This window comes from Erpetoichthys calabaricus, chromosome 3 (genome assembly GCF_900747795.2).
Source record: "Erpetoichthys calabaricus chromosome 3, fErpCal1.3, whole genome shotgun sequence".
NCBI lineage: Eukaryota > Metazoa > Chordata > Cladistia > Polypteriformes > Polypteridae > Erpetoichthys > Erpetoichthys calabaricus.
The window spans coordinates 11,764,117-11,788,499 of record NC_041396.2 but is presented as its reverse complement, the minus strand read 5'-3'; the positions used below and the strand labels follow the sequence as shown (position 1 = coordinate 11,788,499).

At 41.6% G+C, this 24,383-nt stretch overlaps 3 protein-coding genes across 4 annotated transcripts in view; 1 reads left to right on the top strand and 2 right to left on the bottom strand.

Moving 5' to 3' along the window:
• LOC114647655 (mannose-binding protein A-like) overlaps positions 1-22,829 on the bottom strand; it is a 199,198-nt gene extending 176,369 nt beyond the window's left edge. Inside the window, exon 1 of the mRNA XM_051924503.1 lies at positions 22,508-22,829. Within this exon, the coding sequence (XP_051780463.1) occupies positions 22,508-22,676 (169 nt within the window). The 5' untranslated portion in view covers positions 22,677-22,829. The remainder of the gene's footprint in view (positions 1-22,507) is intronic.
• LOC114647755 (mannose-binding protein A-like) overlaps positions 1-24,383 on the top strand; it is a 473,727-nt gene that overhangs the window by 303,385 nt on the left and 145,959 nt on the right. The window lies entirely within an intron of this gene.
• LOC114647747 (pulmonary surfactant-associated protein D-like) overlaps positions 1-24,383 on the bottom strand; it is a 120,157-nt gene that overhangs the window by 44,210 nt on the left and 51,564 nt on the right. The gene's annotated exons all lie outside the window — the stretch shown is intronic.

The following is a 24,383-nucleotide window of genomic DNA, read 5'->3' as shown; positions in this document are numbered from 1 at the left end:
AGACATGTTTGGCACAAACCATAGACAGCATTTTAGACGAAGAACCTCATAGCAGCTGTGAAGTAGGGTGGTGGAAATGTCCTGGTTTGCTATGTATAACACAGTGCGTAGAATTCACACTAAAACATGGTGTACGGACAAAAACAGAAGTGTGCATACACACAAAAAAATCCAGATGCACTAAACTGTGCGTATGCCAAATTCCATGGACTTCCCCTTTACAAATCCCATTGAATGTGAAATACACGCCCACAGCCTCACCTACTGCACCCGGCAGTGCTCTAGGTGCTTTCCGATTAGCCTCTGGCAGCATTGTGGCGGAAATGCTGCCCGTGAATCCAGCTCCTTTTCAAGCAGCGCTTCCTGGTGGTGGCCACGGACCCCAACAGCCTTGAGCTTCAGAGCCCCAAGCCTGTGGCCCAGATGCAACCCAGGGGGGCTACCCTCTCATGTCCCAGAGTATAAATTGCCCTTCTCCTGGTCCCCTGCTCCTGAAGGTCTCCCAGTAGGGCATGATCCCCAGCCATCCATCACAATAGGATCCCCAGCTATAGATGATTTAATGCCATCTCATTCTTTTGGTGATTCATCCCTGGCCGATGTAACTGGTCCAGCACTGTTGCAATAGCAATGTGGGTGCAGTTGACTGTTCCAATTAAATTTGGAAAACCGGATATTGTTGCGAATTACGCTTTCATGTTTCACAGTTCAACCACAGTGTAAGGAAATCTCATCTATCTGGATGACAAGCAGATAATACCATCTTATACCGTTGGCATAGAGTGACTCAATGATGTTTGTGAAATATCTGATTGGTCAGAAAGTTCATGTTGAAAAGTTCCTGTGGTTAAAAACCCGAGAGTGAACAGAATTTTCAAAGTATTGGTAGAGCAGAATTCTTCAAAGTCTGCCTTTGTAAAACTGGCACCAGTTCAGCACACTGCCCCAGGAGGAGAGCTGTGCAGAAACTGAAATCGACTGAGAAGCCAGTTATCATCATCATCATCTACTGTATAAATATGCACTCTCTTATGATTCTTCTAACAACGCTAAGGCAGCCATGGTAGTTGGAATAGTTTAGCCATTCCATGCAATATCATATTGTTACAGAATGATTACGATCAAATTCGTGAACGATATGCAATTAGTTTCGGTGTATTTGATAAATCCCGCTTCATTGATGCAAATATGAAAAAGAAAGGTAAATGACACAGAAACAGTAGCTCTGCTGTGATGATGGGTGTCGCCAGTTTGCAAAACTGAGTAGAAACGTGCGTACGCAAGGTGGGGGGCTACCGTGTAATGTGCGTGGCTTTACACCAAGTGTAGTTTTTATACATCTCAAAGTGTGCGAGGAAATGGGCGTACTCACCATTTATACATGAGGCCCCTGGGTGGGATTGCTTTTCTACCTCAGGGCTTTGGAAGCCTGCAGTGAACATGTCAACAATGAATTCTTCATCATATTAAAGTGTGCTTGAGGAGAATGTGAGGCCATCTGTCTAAAACAGTTGATGTTGAACCTTAAAGCATGATGAAGATCCAAAACACAATAGCAAATCCAAGAAAGAATTGTTAAAGAATAACAAATGGAAGGTTATGGAGTGGCCCAGTCAAAGCAATCCCATTGAAACGTTGTGGGGGATTTGAAAGAAGCAAGACATGCAAGAAAACCCACAAGCATCTTGCAAATGAATTTGGAATGGATGAGTTCTCGAAAATATCACCGAGTTAAAGTCAGAGACAGATGGGTAGTTACGGAAAACGCCTATTAGAAGTAAAGGGGCAATACCAGTTTCTGAAGTGGACTTACCTTTTCTCTGCAGACCATTACATCTATTGACATTGTGTTGCGAAAATGTTTGAAAAGGCCACTTTTCCTTGTGTCTTTATTCACGTATATCATTTTTATCTGTAGGCACTGCTTGCATAGAAGATCTACTCTTTGCCTGCTCAGATATGTTGAAAAAGTCAACACTTTCCATGGGGTGTACGTACTTTCTCACAAGTGTAAATTCATTATGTGTTGTCCAATATTACTTATTTTATGATATTTTTCACATCTCTCCTCTATTTTGGTTAAGCAGTTAGGTTTGGATCGTGAGATTGCAGAGGAACACTAAAGATGCACTCATGCTACGTCTCTGTCTCTCTCTGTGTTGTTGGCGGTCCAACAGTTTATTGTCCACAAAAAGTCTGTCCCACCTGTAATTGTCCAGGTAGTCAGGATGATGAAGCCTTCCCTACCCTGTACCCTTCTTAGCCCTTTATTTCAAGAATTTGAGTCTCTTGGACACTATTATCATTGAGGGTCAGCTCGGCAGTGCCCACTGTTTGTCATTTTGTCTTCTTCATTCGGCTGCTCCCATTTGGGGTTGACACAGCGGATCATCTTCTTCCATATCTTTCTGTCCTCTGCATCTTGTTCTGGAAGCTCTATCCTTAGTGCACTTCTCCCAATAAACCCCTAATGTCTCCTCTGCACATGTTCAAACCAATGCAATCTCGCCTCTCTGAATTTGTCTCCCAACCGTCCAACCTGAGATGACCCTCTAATGTCCTCATTTCTAATTCTTTTTATCCTTGTCACACCCAATGCCAATCTTAACATCTTTAACTCTTCTACCTCCAGCTCTGTCTCCTGCTTTTTGGTCAGTGCCATCGTCTCCAACCCATAAAACATAGTTGGTCTCACTACCGTCCTGTAGACCTTCCCTTTCACTCTTGCTGATACCCGTCTGTCACAAATCACTCCTGACACTCTTCTCCACCCATTCCATCCTGCCTGCACTCTCTTTTTCACTTCTCTTCCACAATCCCCATTACTCTGTAGTGTTGATCCCAAGTATTTAAACTCATCCACCTTTGCCAACTCTACTCCCTGCATCCTCACCATTTCACTGACCTCCCTCTCATTCACACACATGTATTCTGTCTTGTTCCTACTGACCTTCATTCCTCTCCTGTCTAGAGCATATCTCCACCTCTCCAGGGTCTCCTCAACCTGCTCCCTACTATCGCTACAGATCACAATGTCATCAGCAAACATCATAGTCCACGGGGACTCCTGTCTAATCTCATCTGTCAACCTGTCCATCACCATTCCCACTGTTCGTTACTAGAAGGACAAAATGCCCAAGGCTGTACAGTTCATACAGTAATTAGCTACAGGTTAGAGGTTAGGTAGCTCTGTGCCCACACCAACACACACACACACACACACACGCGCACTGCTCACAAACCTTTGTCTCCCTTTTCTCCTTTTGGGCCAGGCGGCCCAGGTCTTCCTTCTCTTCCATTCCTTCCTGGCGTATCTATACAGAAGGTCATCTTTGTGGGCTCCTCGGCTAGACAAGACCAGATGGCCATGATGAGAATAGCTGATGTCAGGATGAGGCTGTGCAGCTGCATTTTTGAAGATCAGTACTGGAACAAAAAGAAAGTGTGTTAGACTTCTCCTGAAGTGGGGTGCAAGGCTTTTTTTTATCTGAGTTACAGCAATGGTGAAGTATAAGAGAGACCAACCCAGTAATCCAAAGTCAGAATTCTTTACTTTTGCAGAAGGGAGGCTCCTACAACTCGTCACTTCTTCAGAAAGCTGGGCGATGAGACAGGAGATGTTATATGCCTATGGTACAACAAACCAAGATAGCTAAATAAGGAGTTACTAGGTGTTTGGGGAATAGGATTGGTTAATAATGACTAAAATATTTTGTTGCTAACTAGACTGACGTGAAGTAGGCAGGATTTTAGAAAGCATTTCATCCTCCCAACCCCCCCAAAAAACCAGTACTTCCTCTTCAGCAGTTTCCTGAAAGGTGTTTGCTGGTTTAGCAATTTCTATTCCTAACCTTCAACGTATCTGGTAGTGTCTAAATAAAAACTGACTTTAATACTCTCAGGAACCTTAGCAAGTGGGATTTTCTAGTAATATCATTAGACTTGGAAACATTAAAGGTTACATTCAGTATTTTTCAAGTCAACATTAGTTCTTCAGAAACAAAAGAACATTAAAACAATCTGGATGAGAACAGGCCATCCAGTCCTTAATTCTTTGAAAATAACATCAGGTTGGGTTTAGATGATCCCTAGGTTTCTACTGTCTACCACACTACTGGGTATCTTATTCCATGTATTCCAGTTTTCTCTTCGAGGTTTGTACATACAATGTCCTCAGTTGCTAGAAAAGTGATCTGTTTGCTCCCATCATTAGCAACATGAACATTAGAACAATTGAGACGAGAACAGGCCATTCAGCCCAACAAAACTTTCCAGATATGTCCACGTACCTAATCCAAAATAACATCAAGTCGAGTTTCAGAGGTTCCTAAAGTCCTCCTGTCCACCACACTACTTGGTCACTTATTCTAAGTGTCTATGGTTCTCTGTGTGAAGAAAACCTTCCTAATGTTTGTGTAAAATTTACCCTTAACAAGCTTCGACTGGTAACCCCATGTTCTTGATGAACTCATTTTAAAATAACAAGTCTCAATCCACTGGACTAATTCCCTTCATAATTTTAAACACTTCAGTCAGGTCTCCTCTTACTCTTCTTTTCCTTAAACTGTAAAGGCTCAGCTCTTTTAATCTTTCCTCATAACTCCTCCACTGTAGTCATCTAAATAGGCCTCATCGCCATAGAGTTAAGCATCAAGTTTCATTATTAACAAGGATTGAGGTCTAATTGGGAGACTGGCTGGAAACTGGCCAGGTGTGAGGGAAATCCCTTGCCAGACTCTTCAACTCCCCCTGGTGGCCCCCAGTGGGAACCAACAGGGTTGCATCAAAATCCACACTCAAGAGGAACCTGTGGTGATACAGCCGCCCAGGAGAGCTGCCCTCCAGTAACCCAGGGGAGGTAACGCCTCGCAGATGCTCTCTCTCCTCCAGTCTTTCCATCCCACTGGCTTCCCAGCCAGACAACGACCGTGGACACCCATCACATTAGCCTTGAGATTTCATTGTTCCCTGCACAGACTCAAGGCGCCCAGTGCCCCAGAAGAGAAACAGTGACGATGGAAGAGCAACATCACAAAAGAAAACAAAGAGAAAACAAAGACACGTGTGACCAGTTTTCATCTGATCGTCAGTTAACAGCATTTTCATGAACATCGATTGCTAAATCAAACGCTGCCCTTGGACATTCTTCCTTGACATCACTGATTCCTTTCAGTAAGCAGTAAGACTATTTTATCCAGACTTTACTATCGATCTTATTTTCTATTGCTTATTATTGTTCTTTAATAAATATTAACTTGTTTTCATATTTCTACGCTTTGTCTTAATGTCTAGAGTGATTGAAGTAATAAGGTAGATTTCTTTGAGCACCTGGTGCAGCTGGAGATTTGCCATACGCTCCGTGCTGCGAGGTTTATCAAGGCTGAGGGTGTGAGCTCCACCCAATAGTAGGTAACAGTACATCAAGTAAGGCATTCTTGGCTGATAAATGGCCAATAGACAAAGATGCTGAGTCTTTGTATGTTTAAATGTATTCTTGGAGACCAAAAGTAATATTTAGGTGTGAGATCTATTTAAAACATTGTATGTTGTTCGTGCTGATAATAAATAAGTCTCTTGAAGTGCTGAGAGAGTGCAAGTTGTGTTATTCTTATAGCACTTGTGTGGTTTAAAGTGCTAAAAGTTAGCCAGCTGTGTGTGTTGTCATTCGTAGGGCACTGTTGTGGTTAGGGTCTGAGTGTGTGTGTGTGTGTGTGTGTGTGTGTGTGTGTGTGTGTGTGTGTATCTATGTATGTGTGTGTGTTAATTTTTAGGGTGCGGGAGTAGACCAATCCAATGACGAACTTGACAAGTGTAAGGGGTAAACACAGTCACTTACTTGTAAGTCCTCCTTATTTTCCTTTAGTTTTAAAAATCTTAATCTTCCATTTTGGCAGTCAAATGGAGCAAAAAATAAAAATAAAGGGACCGCTGCAGTGCACTTGACTTTCTGATATCGCTAACTTATTGGCGCCTCAGCATAGAAGAACAGCAGCAACAAGCACCTGTTGGGCTCACATGCAGGGTGATACGTTACTGTCGGACTCACCTTGTGCCTTTTCACTGTGGTTTTATGTCCGATCAGTAAAATTAAATTAAATATGACACACATATTCATTAAAGATATTAGACAGACAGTGGAAAGTCAGGGTGTATAATAAACATGTCTGCAAGCCTTATATTGGTGACATACAGAGAGACAGTGACCATTTGTGTCACACGGTTGGAAATCGAGTTTTAATTTATATGTATACTTGCATCTATTTAATTTCTTTTTTGACCAGGAGGATATTAGCATACAGTTCATCCAGAAAGTATTCACAGCACATCACTTTTTCCACATTTTGTTATGTTACAGCCTTATTCCAAAATGGATTAAATTGATTTTTTTCCTCAGAATTCTGCACACAACACCCCATAATGACAATGTGAAAAAGTTTACTTGAGGTTTTTGCAAATTTATTAAAAATAAAAAAGCTGAGAAATCCCATGTCCATAAGTATTCACAGCCTTTGCTCAATACTTTGTCGATGCCCCTTTGGCAGAAATTCCAGCCTCAAGTCTTTTTGAATATGATGCCACAAGCTTGGCACACCTATCCTTGGCCAATTTCGCCCATTCCTCTTTACAGCACCTCTCAAGCTCCATCAGGTTGGATGGGAAGCGTCGGTGCACAGCCATTTTAAGATCTCTCCAGAGATGTTCAATCGGATTCAAGTCTGGGCTCTGGCTGGGCCACTCGAGGACATTCACAGAGTTGTCCTGAACCCACTCCTTTGATATCTTGGCTGTGTGCTTAGGGTCGTTGTCCTGCTGAAAGATGAACCGTCGCCCCAGTCTGAGGTCAAGAGCGCTCTGGAGCAGGTTTTCATCCAGGATGTCTCTGTACATTGCTGGAGTCATCTTTCCCTTTATCCTGACGAGCCTCCCAGTTCCTGCCGCTGAAAAACATCTCCACAGCATGATGCTGCCGCCACCATACTTCACTGTAGGGATGGTATTGGCCTGGTGATGAGCGGTGCCAGGTTTCCCCCAAATGTGACTCCTGACATTCACACCAAAGAGTTCAAAATTTGTCTCATCAGACCAGAATATTTTCTTTCTCATGGTCTGAGAGTCCTTCAGGTGCCTTTTGGCAAACGCCAGGCGGGCTGCCATGTACCTTTTACTAAGGAGTGGCTTCCGTCTGGCCACTCTGCCATACAGGCCTGATTGGTGGATTGCTGCAGAGATGGTTGTCCTTCTGGAAGGTTCTCCTCTCTCCACAGAGGACCTCTGGAGCTCTGACAGAGTGACCATCGGGTTCTTGGTCACCTCCCTCACTAAGGCCCTTCTGCCCCGATCACTCAGTTTAGATGGCCGGCCAGCTCTAGGAAGAGTCCTGGTGGTTTTGAACTTCTTCCACTTACGGATGATGGAGGCCACTGTGCTCATTGGGACCTTCAAAGAAGCAGAAATTTTTCTGCAACCTTCCCCAGATTTGTACCTCGAGACAATCCTGTCTCGGTGGTCTACAGACAATTCCTTTGACTTCATGCTTGGTTTGTGCTCTGACATGAACTGTCAACTGTGGGACCTTATATAGACAGGTGTGTGTCTTTCCAAATCATGTCCAGTCAACTGAATTTACCACAGGTGGACTCCAATGAAGCTGCAGAAACATCTCAAGGATGATCAGGGGAAACAGGATGCACCTGAGCTCAATTTTGAGCTTCATGGCAAAGGCTGTGAATACTTTTGTACATGTGCTTTCTCAGTTGTTTTATTTTTAATAAATTTGCAAAAACCTCAAGTAAACTTTTTTCACGTTGTCATTATGGGGTGTTGTGTGTAGAATTCTGAGGAAAAAAATGAATTTAATCAATTTTGGAATAAGGCTGTAACATAACAAAATGTGGAAAAAGTGATGCACTGTGAATACTTTTCGGATAGACTGTATATGGTCATACATGTTTGTTGCTGGGTATAACTCAATAAAGTGTATTTAAGTAAAAAAAAGTCTTTATAATTATTGTATTTTATTCAGGAACACTGTAATAGCCTAATATAAGGCATGCAAAATTGATAAAAGTAAACTCATGGTTCATTTATTCTCAATCCTTAAAAATACAAAATGAACTAAACATGAATGAGTTCAAAATTGAAATGGTAAATGATGAACGTGAATTTATTTATTTTAATCTGTGTGAACTGAACTTTGAGCGAGTTCTTGTGAGGTTTAGATTTGCACAACACTGCTATGGATACTTGTTTGAAAACAGTAAAAGTGGAGGAAAGAATCCAGCTTTTTGTACTGCTTCAAAACAATAAAACAGTAAAACTAGACACATTACCTAAAGACATTTCATAATAATTTCTTTTCTGGGTGTTCCTTACACATTCATCGACATTTGCATAATGATTGGAATCTTATTCCAACTTCTTCTTCTTCCCACTTCTATGTTGGGTTGATGTGCTTGATCAACCTTCTCCACACAGCTCAGTCCTGCACCTCCTTGTCAGTCAGGCCTCTTTCCTTCAAATCTTCTTCTTCTTCATCCATTCACATCCGCTGGTACCAGTAGGGACACTTAGAGTCCAGCTCCTTTGTTCTGCCACCTTTCTTAAGTCCAGCTAGACTCCTGGAGCACCTGATCACCCCTGCTGCCTCAGAATCAGCTAAGATTGATCCATCCCTGGGACGCCTCTGACGACGCTTCTCCGTGGGGCTTCCTCGACCGCTCACTTCTGTGAAACCCACACAGGCACCACCCTGATTCTGCTCTGCTTTCTTTGTGTTCCCTAGATTTCTTCCTTCCCGATTTCTTTCTTCTTCATTTCTTTTTTGCTCTTCCTGACCTAATCAGATTGTTTTACAACCCTGTGAGAGTCTGTGCGCTAAATGATCTGTGGAGCCTCAGCGAGGACAGACAATGCCCTTAAATAAGCCATTAGCTGATTCCCCCATTTCACTCACCAGGTCTGAGCAGAGCTGTTCTTTGAAAACATCTGCACCTGCTCAGATCCTCCACAGACCCCAGACACACTTCACCACATAGGTGGCTTGGGATAAAAAAGAAAATGGAGGAGCAAGTTGCCTTTTGCAGAGCATGTTAGGAGACCTGAAATCTGCCAGAAAAACCTTGGCAATGGCTGCTTGTGGATTTCTGTGAGAAAGACGCACACAGTATTAAGAGTTAGTAGATGCTTAGTCCAAATGGGTTGAGGTAGAGAAAATTATGCTTTCATTTTGTTCTTTTCATCTTATGGTTTGCCAGAGGAAATCATTTCTGATAACCATCCCCAATTCACTTTGGCTGAGTTGACAGAATTTCTGGAGTGAAGTGCAGTAAAGCATAAAACATCAGATCCTAATCATCCACAGGTCAACAGGGCCTGTTAAGGGAAAGGTGCAGAACAAAGTTTTGAGCATCTTCTATTTCACTGTCTGCAGTTTTTAATTCTCATTTACTATTCCTGATGCATTTCACCTCCCCGTTGACTGTTCTTTATTTACTAAACTACTGAAAAAAATCTCTTTGGGTCGTCTTTCCCCTTATCTGTTATATTCCTCTCCAACTGTCTTTTAGCCTCCCTAATATCCTTCTTAATGGTTGTCCTCATGTTCTCATACGTCCTATGATTCACATTGCACTTATTAGTCTTATACGCCTTATTTGTCTGTTTTTGTGTGTGCAGCTTCTTTTTTTAACTCTTTATTAACCCACTGCAGTTTTTTTTAATTTCCTCTTAATTCCAAATTTAGGTATGTACCTGTCCTGCATTATATGTAAAACAATTTTAAACCTGTTCCAATGCGTCTTGTCTCTGCACTTCAAAGCTTATCCCAGTCTATCCTCCTTAGACTTTACCACATCTGCTCAAAATCTGCTCTTCCAACGTTGAACTTTACACTTTTGGTCTTTGTATCCGCACTCTTACAAAACACTGAGAAGTGTATTATATTATGGTCACTTGACCCCAGTGGTTCAATCACCTCTACCCCCTCAATTCTATCAAGATTATCACAAATTACTAAATCTAGACAGGCTTCACCCTGCGTTGATGCTTTAACATACTGTATTAAAAAACAGTCACTGATTACTTCTAAAAACTCCTGCTCTTGTGCTCCTCCATCTGCAAGGTTATCCCAGTTAATATTAGGGTAGTTAACACCTTCCATGACTATAATATCTCTCTGTAAACTTGCCCTTTTAATATTATTGAAAACATGTGTATTGAAATTACTGTCTGCATTGGATGGTCTATAACACACTCCTAAAATAAGACCTCTTTCCCTAATTCTTTCCAGATGAATCCAGATGTCCTCACTAAGATGGGGCTCATCGTCCAACTGAAGAGGACTTGTGTTTAAATTCAGTTTGACATAAACAGCAACCCCACCTCCTTTTCTGTTCTATCTATCCTTCCTAAAAATGTGTATCCCTCTATGTTACACTCATTTCCATCTTTTCCGTTATTGCCATAATATCATAATTATGTTCTCCTACATAAAACTGCAACTCGCCTTATTTTTGATACTTCTAGCTTTAAGGCAAGCTATTCTTAATGTGTTACTCCTTTTACATTTAAACATTGGGTTAGTATTTACATTACTATTTTATTTTTACTGTTGTTTGTTCCTCCATGTACAGTTCTAAACCTGGCTTGTCTTAAACTCCTTGCCCCCCTTCCCTTCCATTCCATGGTTTAAACAATCCTTGGCTAACCTACCTGTATGCCTCCCCAACACATTGGTGCATCTCTGGTTCAGATGTAACCCGTTGTGGAGGAACAGATCCCATCTGTCCCAAAAGGAGTCCCACTGCCCCATAAACCTATACCCTTCTACCCTGCACCAAGATTTGAGCCACACTGTAAGTCTTCTAATCTCCTCAGTCTTACCTGGACTGGCACATGGCACAGGCATAACTTCAGAGAAGACTATCTTGTCAGTTCTACTCCTCAGCCTGGCACTTAAATCTTTTAATTTGGATCACAGAACTGACAGACTACCCTTATGTATGTCATTTGTTCCAACATGAACTATGACAACTGGATCCATCCCTGCTCTGGCCAACAAAAGCCTATCCACCCTTCCAGTGAGGTCCCCCATCTGTGCAACCAGAAGGCAACACACCATGCGAGACTCTCTGTCTCTGGAGCACACATGCGCTTCAATTCCCCTAATGATTGAGTCCCCAGCTATCACTACTCTCTCCTTCTGGGAACTGGTTTTGGGGTGGCCCGTTGGGGCTCCTCCTCCCTGCCTACCACCTCAGAATTATCAGAGACACCATCCAGCTCCTTCAAAGACCTGATAACGGTTTGACACTTCTAATTTTAGGGTTGATGCCTCTGGAGAGTGTGCACCCTTTACCTTATGCCTTTTGACTGTGACCCACCTATGTATATATTAATATCACAATAATATATTTACTTATATTTAATTTTTATTTCTACTTTTATGCCTTATAAGGTTCACAATGTTATTTTAAAATCATCATTTGGATTAAACGGATTAAATAATCTACTATGTTTCCACACAAATAAGACAGGGTCTTGTATTTTGCTCCAAAAGATGCACTATGGCTTATTTTCAGGGGATATCTTAGATTTATTCATGTACAGCAATCTACATTTATCCAAATACAGTCATGTCATCTTCTGGAATATCGTCATAACTGTCCACAATCAAGCCCTGAATTTCAGCCTGAATTTCTTGCAACGCTTTTAGGATCCTCCAGGATCGATGTGCACGCTTCAATATTTGATGAATGGTTTGATGTGGTGAAGCAAAATGCCGACATACAGATGCATTTGTGGTGCTTTTATATTCAAGCGTCGCATGTTCCCCATCGTAATGAAGCGATACATTTTAAAAGTCTCACATACCATATTCTGTGCTGTCTTATTTTTTTTTTGTACTTTTACAATACCATCAGAATGTACGGCGGCGTATTTGAGCCACAGAGAAAAAGAAAATAAGGACACAATGAAAAGGTCTATTTTGTGATTAAAGTGGAAATGTCCACTTTAACCTCGTAGTTTACTTTGTCATTAAAGCAGACCGTCATAAACGTCATCCTAAAACTGACCCAGCTGTTAAATCATCACGTGCTTCTGGGGCTTCCTCCTGACCTGACTGCAGCGGCAAGCAGTGATCGCCCCACTGAAACCTTACATTTATGATATTCCAGCTCTCTCTGCACATTTAGAATTCTTAGATTTATATTTGATATCACTTTCATGATGAAATACATTACAAATATGTATGTTACACTTCACTGATAAATCATTAACTTTGTTTAAATAATGAAAACTGCTAATAATTACATATATGGGGTGGCACGGTGGCACAGTGGTAGCGCTGCTGTGTCATAGGGAGTCACGTCCCTGGTGTTCCCTGACTGGAGTTTGCATGTTTTTACTGGTGGGTTTCCACAGTGTGCTCAGTTTTCCATCCAAAGACATGAAGGTTTGAGGATTTGGTGAAGCTGCAATGACACCAGTGTATGTGTGTGTGCTTGTGTTCACCTTGCAATGAGCTGATGCCCCGTTCGGACATTTTGTTTCTGCCTTGTGCCGATGCTGCTGGAATGGGCGCATCCCTGGATTGATGGATGTAATCATGAAACATCCTTTTGAGAGATATTGGGGCAAGGTGTCCTCAGAATTTAATGGATGTTTCTGGCACAAGCGTCACATTGCGTGAAGTATAAACCCGGCCTTAGGCGTCATACTTTTCAGCTGACGATCTTGACTAGGGCTTATTTTTGGGGCTGGGCTTATATTACAGAGCAGCCTGAAAATCATGCTAGGACTTATTTTCGGAGTAGGTCTTATTTTCGGGGAAACACAGTATTAACGATGACAAAGCATAATACTTTATTTAGTAAAAAAACACTGTACACCTTTGAGCAAATCTCGACTTGTAAACATCTAAACGCAGAGGTTCAAATCATTCAGCCTGATCTCGACACAAACCCCTCCTTAGTTGCAAAGTTTCAGATCTTGAACTGATCTTGACAGGAAGACTGAAAAACTGCTTTTACTTCTAAAGTTCACAACTTCCAGTAAATCTTGATAAGAGTTTTAAACTGACTTTCATCGTCATGTTCAGTTTATTGACAAATGTTCACATTTTCCAACTCACAGCCACAGGATCACAAACCAATTTCAATTTTTTGGCACCTGAGTCTCTCCCGACACGCCTCTACAACATCACATGGACATTAGGGACAGTGCCTCTGGATTGGCAGACCTGAGTGGTGGTCCCCCTCTTTAAGAAGGGGGACTAGAGGGTGTGTTCCAACTACAGAGGGATCACACTTCTAAGCCTACCTGGAAAAGTCTATTCGGGGGTCCTGGAGAGGAGGGTCCATCGGATAGACGAACCTCGGATTCAGGAGGAACAGTGTGGTTCTCGTCCTGGTTGTGGAACAGTGGACCAGCTCTACACCCTTAGCAGAGTCCTGGAGGGAGCATGGGAGTTTGCCCAACCAGTCTACATGTGTTTTGTGAACTTGGAAAAGGCGTTCGATCGTGTCCCTCGGGGAATCCTGTGGGGGGGGTACTCCGAGAGTATGGGGTACTGGACCCCCTGATAAGGACTGTTCGGTCCCTGTACGATCGGTGTCAGAGCTTGGTCCGCAGTAAGTCGAACCCATTTCCAATGAGAGTTGGACTCCGCCAGGGCTGCCCTTTGTCACCGATTCTATTCATAACTTTTATGGACAGAATTTCTAGGCGCAGCCAGGGCGTTGAGGGGGTCCAGTTTGGTGGACTCAGGATTGGGTCACTGCTTTTTGCAGATGATGATGTCCTGTTTGCTTCATCAGGCCGTGATCTTCAGATCTCTCTGGATCGGTTCGTAGCTGAGTGTGAAGTGGCTGGGATGGGAATCAGCACCTCCAAATCCGAGACTATGGTCCTCAGCCGGAAAAGGGTGGAGTGCCCTCTCAGGGTTGGGAGCGAGATCCTGCCCCAAGTGGAGGAGTTCAAGTATCTCGGGGTCTTGTTCACGAGTGAGAAAAGAATGGAACATGAGATCGACAGGTGGATCGGTGCGGAATCCGCAGTGATGCGGGCTCTGCATTGGTCTGTCGTGGTGAAAAAGGAGCTGAGCCGTAAGGCAAAGCTCTCAATTTACCAGTCGATCTATGTTCCTACCCTCACCTATGGTCATGAGCTATGGGTAGTGACCAAAAGAACGAGATTGCGACTACAAGCGGCTGAAATGAGTTTCCTCCGCAGGGTGTCTGGGCTTTCCCTTAAAGATAGGGTGAGAAGCTCAGTCATCCGGGAGGGGCTCAGAGTAGAGCCGCTGCTCCTCCGCATCGAGAGGAGTCAGATGAGGTGGCTCAGGCATCTGTATAGAATGCCTCCTGGACGCCTCCCTGGTGAGGTCTTCTGGGCACGTCCAACCGGGAGGAGGCCCCAGGGAAGACCCAGGACACACTGGAGGGACTATGTCTCCCGGCAGGCCTGGGAACACCTTGGGATTCTCCTGGAAGAGCTAGAAGAAGTGGCCGGGGAGAGGGAAGTCTGGGCATCTCTGCTCAAGCTGCTGCCCCCGCGACCCGACCTCGGATAAGCGGGAGACAATGGATGGATGGGATGGATGGATGGATGAGTCTCTCCCGATCCATTTCTGACCTGATTTTAGGTTTTTAGGATAAACTTTCACCAGTGGGCCAGGGAGGTCTATTTTCTTGACCCTAGGAAGTGTAACTTGAACAAAAGGTGGAAGATTTGGGATAATCACATTGAAATACAAAGTCGTATGCCATTAAACCCTTCCATAGTGTTTTAATCTTGTTAACAGATCACTCGTGAAATGCTTCTGACTTGAACGATACCAACTCACCTCTTAGGTTATTTTCTTAATAGGGATTAGGAAGAAATGTGAGAATTGACATTATAACTGTTACCTGTAACCTCTTACCTGTCTCACTGTCCTTCTTGTACACTCCCTAATGACAGGCTGCTCTCGGACTGGGACTGGCTTTTATTTTCACTCATTTACTTCAGCCCAGTTTACTGCCGATGGAGGACTTCACAGAGTGTCCTTCATGCCCTTAACACGTTGACTGATGGACCATTTATTACTACGATGCTGCCATATTGGTCTATGCCTATATGATAAATAATAAACTATGTCCAAACTCATAAAAAATGTAAATAAATGTATTAGAAAGCAACCATTTTATTATCAACTGTTAATTCTGATTCTAACTATAATTACTTTATTCTTTGTTACTTAGGATTGCCTAATCTTATTTTTATTTTTTCTTTCTTCATCTTGTAAAGCACTTTGAGCTCCATCATTTGTATGAAAATGTGCTATACTGTATAAATAAATGATGTTGTTGTTAATGACTTTATTTTCACCAGCAACATGACAAAAAGTCTGCATTTGAATGAAGGTCCTTGAAGGACGGCACCACGCAGAGCGCAGGCTTAGAAGCACACGTGCCATAAATGTAATGCATTTCTTTGTGCCTTTCACGCGTGTGGCACACAATACATTTAGAAGTTGGTGACTGTGCTCAGTGGGTAGCAGAATATCCATGTAGTCAATGTTTGGGATGCCCTGAGATGTAGAGATGCCATCAGAGGCAGCAATCCGCATCATTGCCAGAGCCTACAGGTTCCGCATCATTGAATTGATTGTCATTATCTTGATCACAGTCATTATCATCACAATATTGATCTTGTAATATGTCTAGTTGTTTCACTACATCAGGAGCTTGTACCTTTTTTGTGACGACATAAGTACAAACTGTTGCCACATAAACAAAAAAATAAATAAAAATCTATGGCCGTCCACGAGATGGCAGCATTTTAGCAGGTAACTGAGCAAAGCTCTCCAACAAGTAGTTGTACACTGAGCTACAACTTCTCTCGTATGTCGCATCTTGACAAGCTCAATGAGATATGACTTAACTTGTACTTCACATTCAAAGTGCTATGCTGGACAAGGGATGAACAGTCATAGCCTCCAGCAATGCTGGCAATCAATAATCAGAGAGAAGCATTGAGTTTAAGCATTTGCTTATATTTGTTTGATATGATATGTATTTGCATAATTAGCCAATGGTAGCAAATATAAGCAACACAAAGAATTACACACCTTGGGTGGGTTCATGCAGTCTTCACTCAGTCCCAGGTGGCTCAGTTCCTTGGCTACAAATTATATACCCTTAAGTGACAAATAAAAAGAAAGATTTCTTGCCAGAGAGTGTTTTGTCTTGGCAGAGTAATATATTACCCTACTTTCCCCTTTTGCATTATTAATGTGTAGCCTTTGTCAGAATGCCTCAGATCTCCCAGACTTAATACTGTATATAAAGTATTGTACCATATAACTTCTCACCACCTTCCCGTCCACATCCATAACCTAAGGCAAATAGATGTAGTAAAAGACAAGCAGGAGTTAAGTTACACTTTTTGTATTATTGATAATATTCATGAATAATAACAATAAGTAAAGTATAAGTGAATATTGGCAACCATACAACCTGATAAATGTTGATGTGTAGTTTCAGGCGGCACACAGACTTGTCAGTTACTTAAAATGTCTCTAGTGAAGTCCTCATTGGTGGTCAGCTTTCTTCAGAACAGGCCGCATGCCTGTCTCAATATGGCTGCCGAGCTGTGCTCTTCATTGTGTTGTCCTTTTCAGTTCATGGTGTGAGAGATGGTCTTTCATCAGTTGGTCAGAGAGAGTGAGAGAGCTAGGGAGGGGTAAAGCAAGCAAATTTATGCATTCTTTCTCCAAACCCTTATGGCCAGGCAAGTAATCATCCTCTGTCCCGGGCAGGATGACTGTCCTTCCTCAATCATACAGATAACATTGTTCAATCAATTCAGTCTTATTTATGCTTACATAATTGCTTTCCCCTTTCATTTATTTTCACAGTGACTATTTTTGTCCTCTGTTAGATAACTTACCTAAAGCACTAGGAGTTGAGCTGTTTTTGCACTCTGTCTGCTCTGCCTGGTATTCGACTCACATCCATTTGCCGTCAGAGTGCCTGTCATTTGAGTAAAGGAAATAAATCTACAAAATATACAAGCTCAAAGAACTGCTTCCATTGTAGAATTGAAACTTGTTCATAGTTGAGGTTTCACTGAACGTTTCTCCATTTAAGATGAACGAGTTCACTAATTCTAAAATGCTTTCTAATGGGAGATTTTGAAATGGTGAAACTTCATTCAGTGTAATCTGTTCAGATATCTGAATGAAAATTAAACTGGCTGGACATTTTTTTTTTAAGAATAAGAGTGCCACATCTCAACAAAACTGGTCCACGGGGTGCTGAGTTATTTCATGTGGGCAGACAGAAGGACAGACAGACAGACAAGCATGGGCTTTTGCAATAGGTGCTTTGCATATTGTATGCAAACACACCTGAAAAGCAATTAAGATCCAAATGAACTAAAATTAAGCTGAGAGAACTTCAAAACAAAAGGCAGTCAGTATCTCCCACCTTGCACTGAAGTAAGCGCACACACCTGGATTACTTCTGCTAGAAGAGCAGGCCGATTCTCAAAAGACAGGAGCATTATTAATACTAAAATTCTCTGAAACCAACGAAAAGACTTGTAATCCCGGGCCACCTTAAATTCCTTTGCACCTCTCCATTAGTGTCTTTTGTTTTGTAAATATGTCGATCAGCACAAGCAGCAAACAGCCTGCTATCCCATTCCCCCCAGCAACGTAGCTCAAGTCGCAGAGAAGATTCTCAGAGCTAAAGTCAGTTTATCTCGGTGTGAGGTACCTGGAGTTGTAGAGGGTAAATAATAAATATATTGTCATTTGGAATACAATTCACGTGTGTTCCAAATGTAGGATGACAAGAAATGCAACAAATAACTAAAAAAGAAACATTTTTCATAATTTAGTAACAACTGACAAAATGTAGACATGATGTGTATAAGGTGTGAAGACTGAAGTCCAAATATCAAATAAACACTTTCACAAATGGGACAAATATAACAGAACAAGTGTGCTTTTATTCAAGAACATAACCAAAGAATAAGAAATTGGATTAGGGGTACGACGCTGACACCTCCGCTTGGGTGGTGCAACGGTAAGAACTTCTGACTTTTAATCAAGAGATTTCCGCTTTGCATCTATAAAGGTGCTATATAAATAAAATGTATTATTCTTATTATTATTACTTTTGTTATTATCACAACAGAAGGTAACTGTAGCTACACAAGGCATCACATACACATTTAAGGACAACCATTAACCAACGTCATAAGGACAAATGAGAAAAGGCCTTCAGACTCAACGTTTGTCTTTCCTGCTTCATATTAACTTAAACTGACAAATTATTGCCCGACTCCACTTACACCAAAGGTCATTCCAAGTCCCATCTGACTTCATTTCAAAACAGTCCTCCTCGCTTTGGTAATCATTGGGTTCCCCTGATCTCCAGTTAGTAAACATCACAGGATTCCCTGTGTTGAAGTCTTCATATTGGCCTTCTATTTTCATGTCGTTCACCCCAAGGTGTGCGCCTACGGTCAGTTTAACAAGCTGCCATAATGCGTCGTTCTCTCCTGCTGATACTTGCATTGCAATTTCTCAGTTGGTTTCCTTGCAGAGCTTCATGCCTTTTTCAAAGTTTAGCGTGTCGTTCTTGGTGGCAAACATCCATATCTGCTCCAGTAGGTGAATGGCATGCCTATGAAAATGATAAAAAATGACAATTACCTTGCTGAATACCAATAAATTCAGGTGTAAAGGTTTCAGCACACTACACTCAGTTTAGGATTAAATAATAGAAACTAGGGGGTTCGCCCCCTGCTCGCTTCGCCTACCAACCCCCCCGGCCTGTGCTACACACCAGCCACATTGCGTCTCTGCCACTCGCGTTGTGAAGAGGAGCACCCCAAGGAGACCCGGTCACTCATCCGAAACACCCTCTTACACGGTGATACAATGGGAAACACATACAGTTTTTATTTTACCTCCTCTTTGCTCGATCAGCTGCTGGCTTGCTGCTGTTGCTGCCGTGCCGTGTGATCTTCATCTCGCACTGCGCTTCGAACATTTAAAAGCCTGTACAGCAGCTGTCCTACTCTTTGTCTTTTATTTCCTGCCCCGGGCCTGGTTAAATCTTTTGGCACAAAGTTTCATCTCACTTGATGTCACTTCTTGATATTTTTTAGTTTATAATTTAAAAATGGAATAAGAATCTGAAAATCTAACAACATTATATTAAAGTTCAATACATTCTGAAAAGAATGATACCAAACATATACATGTAGGTTTTATAATAAGCCCGATTTAAAGCAAGACAAACAACATGAGATAAAAATGTCACATAAAATTGTTGCACTTTTAATCTTAGGATGTTATATAGAGAGAGTAGATTCACTGCATCCAGAAAGTATTCACAGCGCATCACTTTTTCCACATTTTGTTATGTTACAGCCTTATTCCAAAATGGATTAAATTCATTTTTTTCCTCAGAATTCTACACACAACACCCCATAATGACAACGTGAAAAATGTTTACTTGAGGTTTTTGCAAATGTATTAAAAATAAAAAAATTGAGAAAGCACATGTACATAAGTATTCACAGCCTTTGCCATGAAGCTCGAAATTGAGCTCAGGTGCATCCTGTTTCCCATGATCATCCTTGAGATGTTTCTGTAGCTTCATTGGAGTCCACCTGTGGTAAATTCAGTGGATTGGACATGATCTGGAAAGGCACACACCTGTCTATATAAGGTCCCACAGTTGACAGTTCATGTCAGAGCACAAACCAAGCATGAAGTCAAAGGAATTGTCTGTAGACCTCCGAGACAGGATTGTCTCGAGGCACAAATCTGGGGAAGGTTACAGAAAAATTTCTGCTGCTTCGAAGGTCCCAATGAGCACCGTGGCCTCCATCATCCGTAAGTGGAAGAAGTTCGAAACCACCAGGACTATTCCTAGAGCTGGCCGGCCATCTAAACTGAGCAATTGGGGGAGAAGGGCCTTAGTCAGGGAGGTGACCAAGAACCCGATGGTCACTCTGTCAGAGCTCTGTGGAGAGAGGAGAACTTTCCAGAAGGACAACCATCTCTGCAGCAATCCACCAATCAGGCCTGTATGGTAGAGTGGCCAGACAGAAGCCACTCCTTAGTAAAAGGCACATGGCAGCCCACCTGGAGTTTGCCAAAAGGCACCTGAAGGACTCTCAGACCATGAGAAAGAAAATTCTCTGGTCTGATGAGACAAAGATTCAACTCTTTGGTGTGAATGCCAGGCGTCACGTTTGGAGGAAACCTGGCACCATCCCTACAGTGAAGCATGGTGGTGGCGGCATCATGCTGTGGGGATGATTTTCAGCGGCAGGGACTGGGAGACTAGTCAGGATAAAGGGAAAGATGACTGCAGCAACGTACAGAGACATCCTGGATGAAAACCTGCTCCAGAGCGCTCTTGACCTCAGACTGGGGCGACGGTTCATCTTTCAGCAGGACAACGACCCTAAGCACACAGCCAAGATATCAAAGGAGTGGCTTCAGGACAACTCTGTGAATGTCCTTGAGTGACCCAGCCAGAGCCCAGACTTGAATCCCATTGAACATCTCTGGAGAGATCTTAAAATGGCTGTGCACCGACGCTTCCCATCCAACCTGATGGAGCTTGAGAGGTGCTGTACAGAGGAATCGGCGAAACTGGCCAAGGATAGGTGTGCCAAGCTTGTGGCATCATATTCAAAAAGACTTGAGGCTGTAATTGCTGCCAAAGGTGCATCAACAAAGTATTGAGCAAAGGCTGTGAATACTTATGGACATGGGATTTCTCAGTTTTTTTATTTTTAATAAATTTGCAAAAAACTCAAGTAAACTTTTTTCTTGTTGTCATTATGAGGTATTGTGTGTAGAATTTTGAGGATAAAAATGAATTTAATCCATTTTGGAATAAGGCTGTAACATAACAAAATGTGGAAAAAGTGATGCGCTGTGAATACTTTCTGGATGAACTGTATGTAGCCTTTGTCAGAATGCCTAATCTCACAGATTTACCACTGTTTATAAGGTATTATTGTATATAACTTATCCCCACCTTCCCTTCTATATCTATAACCTCAGGCAATTAAATGTAGTAAAAAGACAAGCAGAAGTTAAGCTAGTTTAAATAATGTATTATTGATAATATTTATAAATAATAATAAAATGCAAAGTATATTTGAATATTGGCAACCATACAACCTGATTAAATGGTGATATGTAGTTCAGGTGGCACACAGTCTTGTAGTTACTTAAATGTCTCTAGTTAAGGCATCATTGGTGCTCAGCTTTGAGCCACATGTCTGTTCAAAATGACTGCTGAGCTGTGCTCTTCATTGTGTTGTCTTCTTCATCGCAGGTTAGCAAGAGAGATGCTTCTTTCAGATGTTGGTTAGTAAAAGAGATAGTGTGAGGTTAAACAAGTAAATATATAGAATTTCTGTCCAACCCCTATAGCCAATAGGACATCATGGTACTTAATGGCCTCTAAGACAAGCCAATTCCAAACAGCCATACTTCAGACCAATGGGGGAAATAGAACATCTTAACACCTGCCTCCAAACCATATGTTAAAGTACACCTTAGCCCATTTGCGGGGGTAGAAATGACTTTAGCAAAGAAACACTTGCCAAACTGGTTTAAAACACACATCCCCCAAATCCTGTAGTAAAATTCAAACAGACCCATTCCAAAAGGGGGGGGGGGGGGTTAAACACTAAATTACATTGCTTTGCCAAAATTACAAATAAAGGCATACCAAATATTCATTAAGTTATATGTAAAATCTCACATCACAACCCACTGTCTATATTTTTAAATTCCCCTTTTCTGTTCCTGGTGCTTTTCACCTCCTCCTTGACTGCTCCTTTACTACTAAAATGTTGAAAAAATCTCTTTTGCTTTATCTGCTATATTCCTCTCTAACTGCCTTTCAGTTTCCCTAATATGTTTCTGACAATGGCAACCATTAGGGCTTTAACAATTATTTTTAAAAATTATTTATTTTTGATTCCTTTATACATTTCTTCTGTTCCATCTTTTTTTTTAGTTTCTTGAAATAATGTAAACACTTCAGGTGGTGGGTTTTGTTGATTTATTGGGTACATAAGTACAGTTAGGTTCATGGTCACACTTTGTAAGAACAGTGACTTCAGGGATTCTGTTCTGTTTGGATAAAATTGGAAAGCTAATTTTTAAAAACTAATTTGAACCCGTGCACTTAATTTATCTTTTTTGTTCAATTATTTTTCCCTAACCCTAAGCCTAACCCTAGCCCTGTACTATTTTTTTTAATGAATTTAGGTCTTCTTGACACCATTAGTGCCTTCTTTTAGTCACAAGCAGAACAAAATGCAGAACTGGACTTACATTTTTCAGCATGTCTCACAGCACACAAAAAAGATTCTGGCTTGGGTTCACTCACTGATTAGCATCATCTTCAATTATAGGTAGCTCTGTGCACACAGAACCACCCACCCACAGCCAGCATATTCCTGGCTCACAAACCTCTCTCTCCCTTGTCTCCTTTCAGGCCAGGCGGACCAGGACTTCCTTCTTTTCCATTCCTTAAAGGTCCATCAACACAGAAGGTTGTATTTGTGGGCTCCTCGGCTAGACATGACCAGATGGCCGTGAACAGAATGGCTGATGTCAGGATGAGGCTGTGCAGCTGCATGTTTGGAGATCTCAGTCCAGAGTCACTTTTCAGAGTCTGAATTCTTTACTCTGACAGAAGGGAGACCCTTACAGCGTGTCCCACCGGCCTTCTTCAGAGAGCTGGAGCTTCACTCAGATGTTTTTAAATGCCTGTGGTGGACCATCATAAAGAGCTAAATAAGGACTAACTAGGTTATCGAGCTAAATGACTGGCTAATAATGACTAAAAATGTTTCAGCCGTTCATTAGGATACTTCTAGGCTTGCAGCTCCTCCCCAAGAAACCTGTATTTCCCAAGGCTGCATGGGATTTGTAGTTTTAGTGGGCAGCCCTGTTGGAGTCCTCAGGTGCCACTAGAGGGAACTGCTGGATGGAGGCTCTCATGTCACTTGACCTGGAAGTACTTACAGTTGACCATCCTCTTATACCAGAAGAACTCCCAGGTTCTGCTGGAAAAACAGCCGTTCCGCCTCACCCAGTAAGTTACGGGTCTGAAATTGGTTTACAAGGATTGCATGGAGGAGAAAGGAAAAGCAATTGTGATGAGTAAAGGACGGAGACAGTAAAAGATACTTTATTCAATAGAAATACTCTTTGTTTGAGTCTACTTAGTTGAGTCTGGGTCTTTGGGGTTCTGCTATGCCTCCTGTAGATCGCAGATGGTGACACATGTATTAATTAATTGATGAAAGAAAAGGATTAACCAAAAACAATCAAATTATTTCACAATGTGTGATGCAAATACACCTTTTTTTATAGCAGATATTTAAAATCAATCTGTCAATAATTACACAGTGTTTCTCAGGCAAAATCACATACAAGCGCAAACGTATCCAGACCCCCTCACTTTCTACACATTTTATGCTGTTGTGTATTTAACTTTAAACGGATACATTGGCCATTTTTGCCTGTGAATCTACACTCAATAACCCATAAATGACAAAGAGACAACATGTGTTTAGAAACAAGGTTTGCAAATTTATTTGAAAATCAAAAACTGAAATTTCTCATTCCTAGACATGTTCAGGTCCTTTGTGGTGGCTCTCCATATTGTGCTCAGGTGCATCTTGTTTGTTTGAATTCATCATGTAATGCATCCAGAACCTGAAATAAATCAAACTGAATTGACTGGGGTGGTTGTGTGAGGTCGTGACAGTGGAAATCAGCCTGGTTAGCCCATTTAATTAACGTGGTAACAGAAACGGCTCATGATGGCGCATGAATGGCAAAGTAAAACAAAGCAAACTGCTTCTGTAGCAATCCGGTCTGAAACTGAAATTGGTGCATTTAATCCTTATTTGTATTGTCTCTCTATCTCTCTCTCTCTATCTATCTGTCTATCTTTCTTTTATATAGTGCCTTTCATTATCTATCTATCTATCTATCTATCTATCTATCTATCTATCTATCTATCTATCTATCTATCTATCTATCTATCATCTATCTATCTATCTATCTATCTATCTATCTATCTATCTATCTATCTATCTATCTATCTATCTATCTATCTATCTGTTATATAGTGCCTTTCATTATCTATCTATCTATCTATCTATCTATCTATCTATCTATCTATCTATCTATCTATCTATCTATCTATCTATCTATCTATCTATCTGTTATATAGTGCCTTTCATTATCTATCTATCTATCTATCTATCTATCTATCTATCTATCTATCTATCTATCTATCTATCTATCTATCTATCTATCTATCTATCTGTTA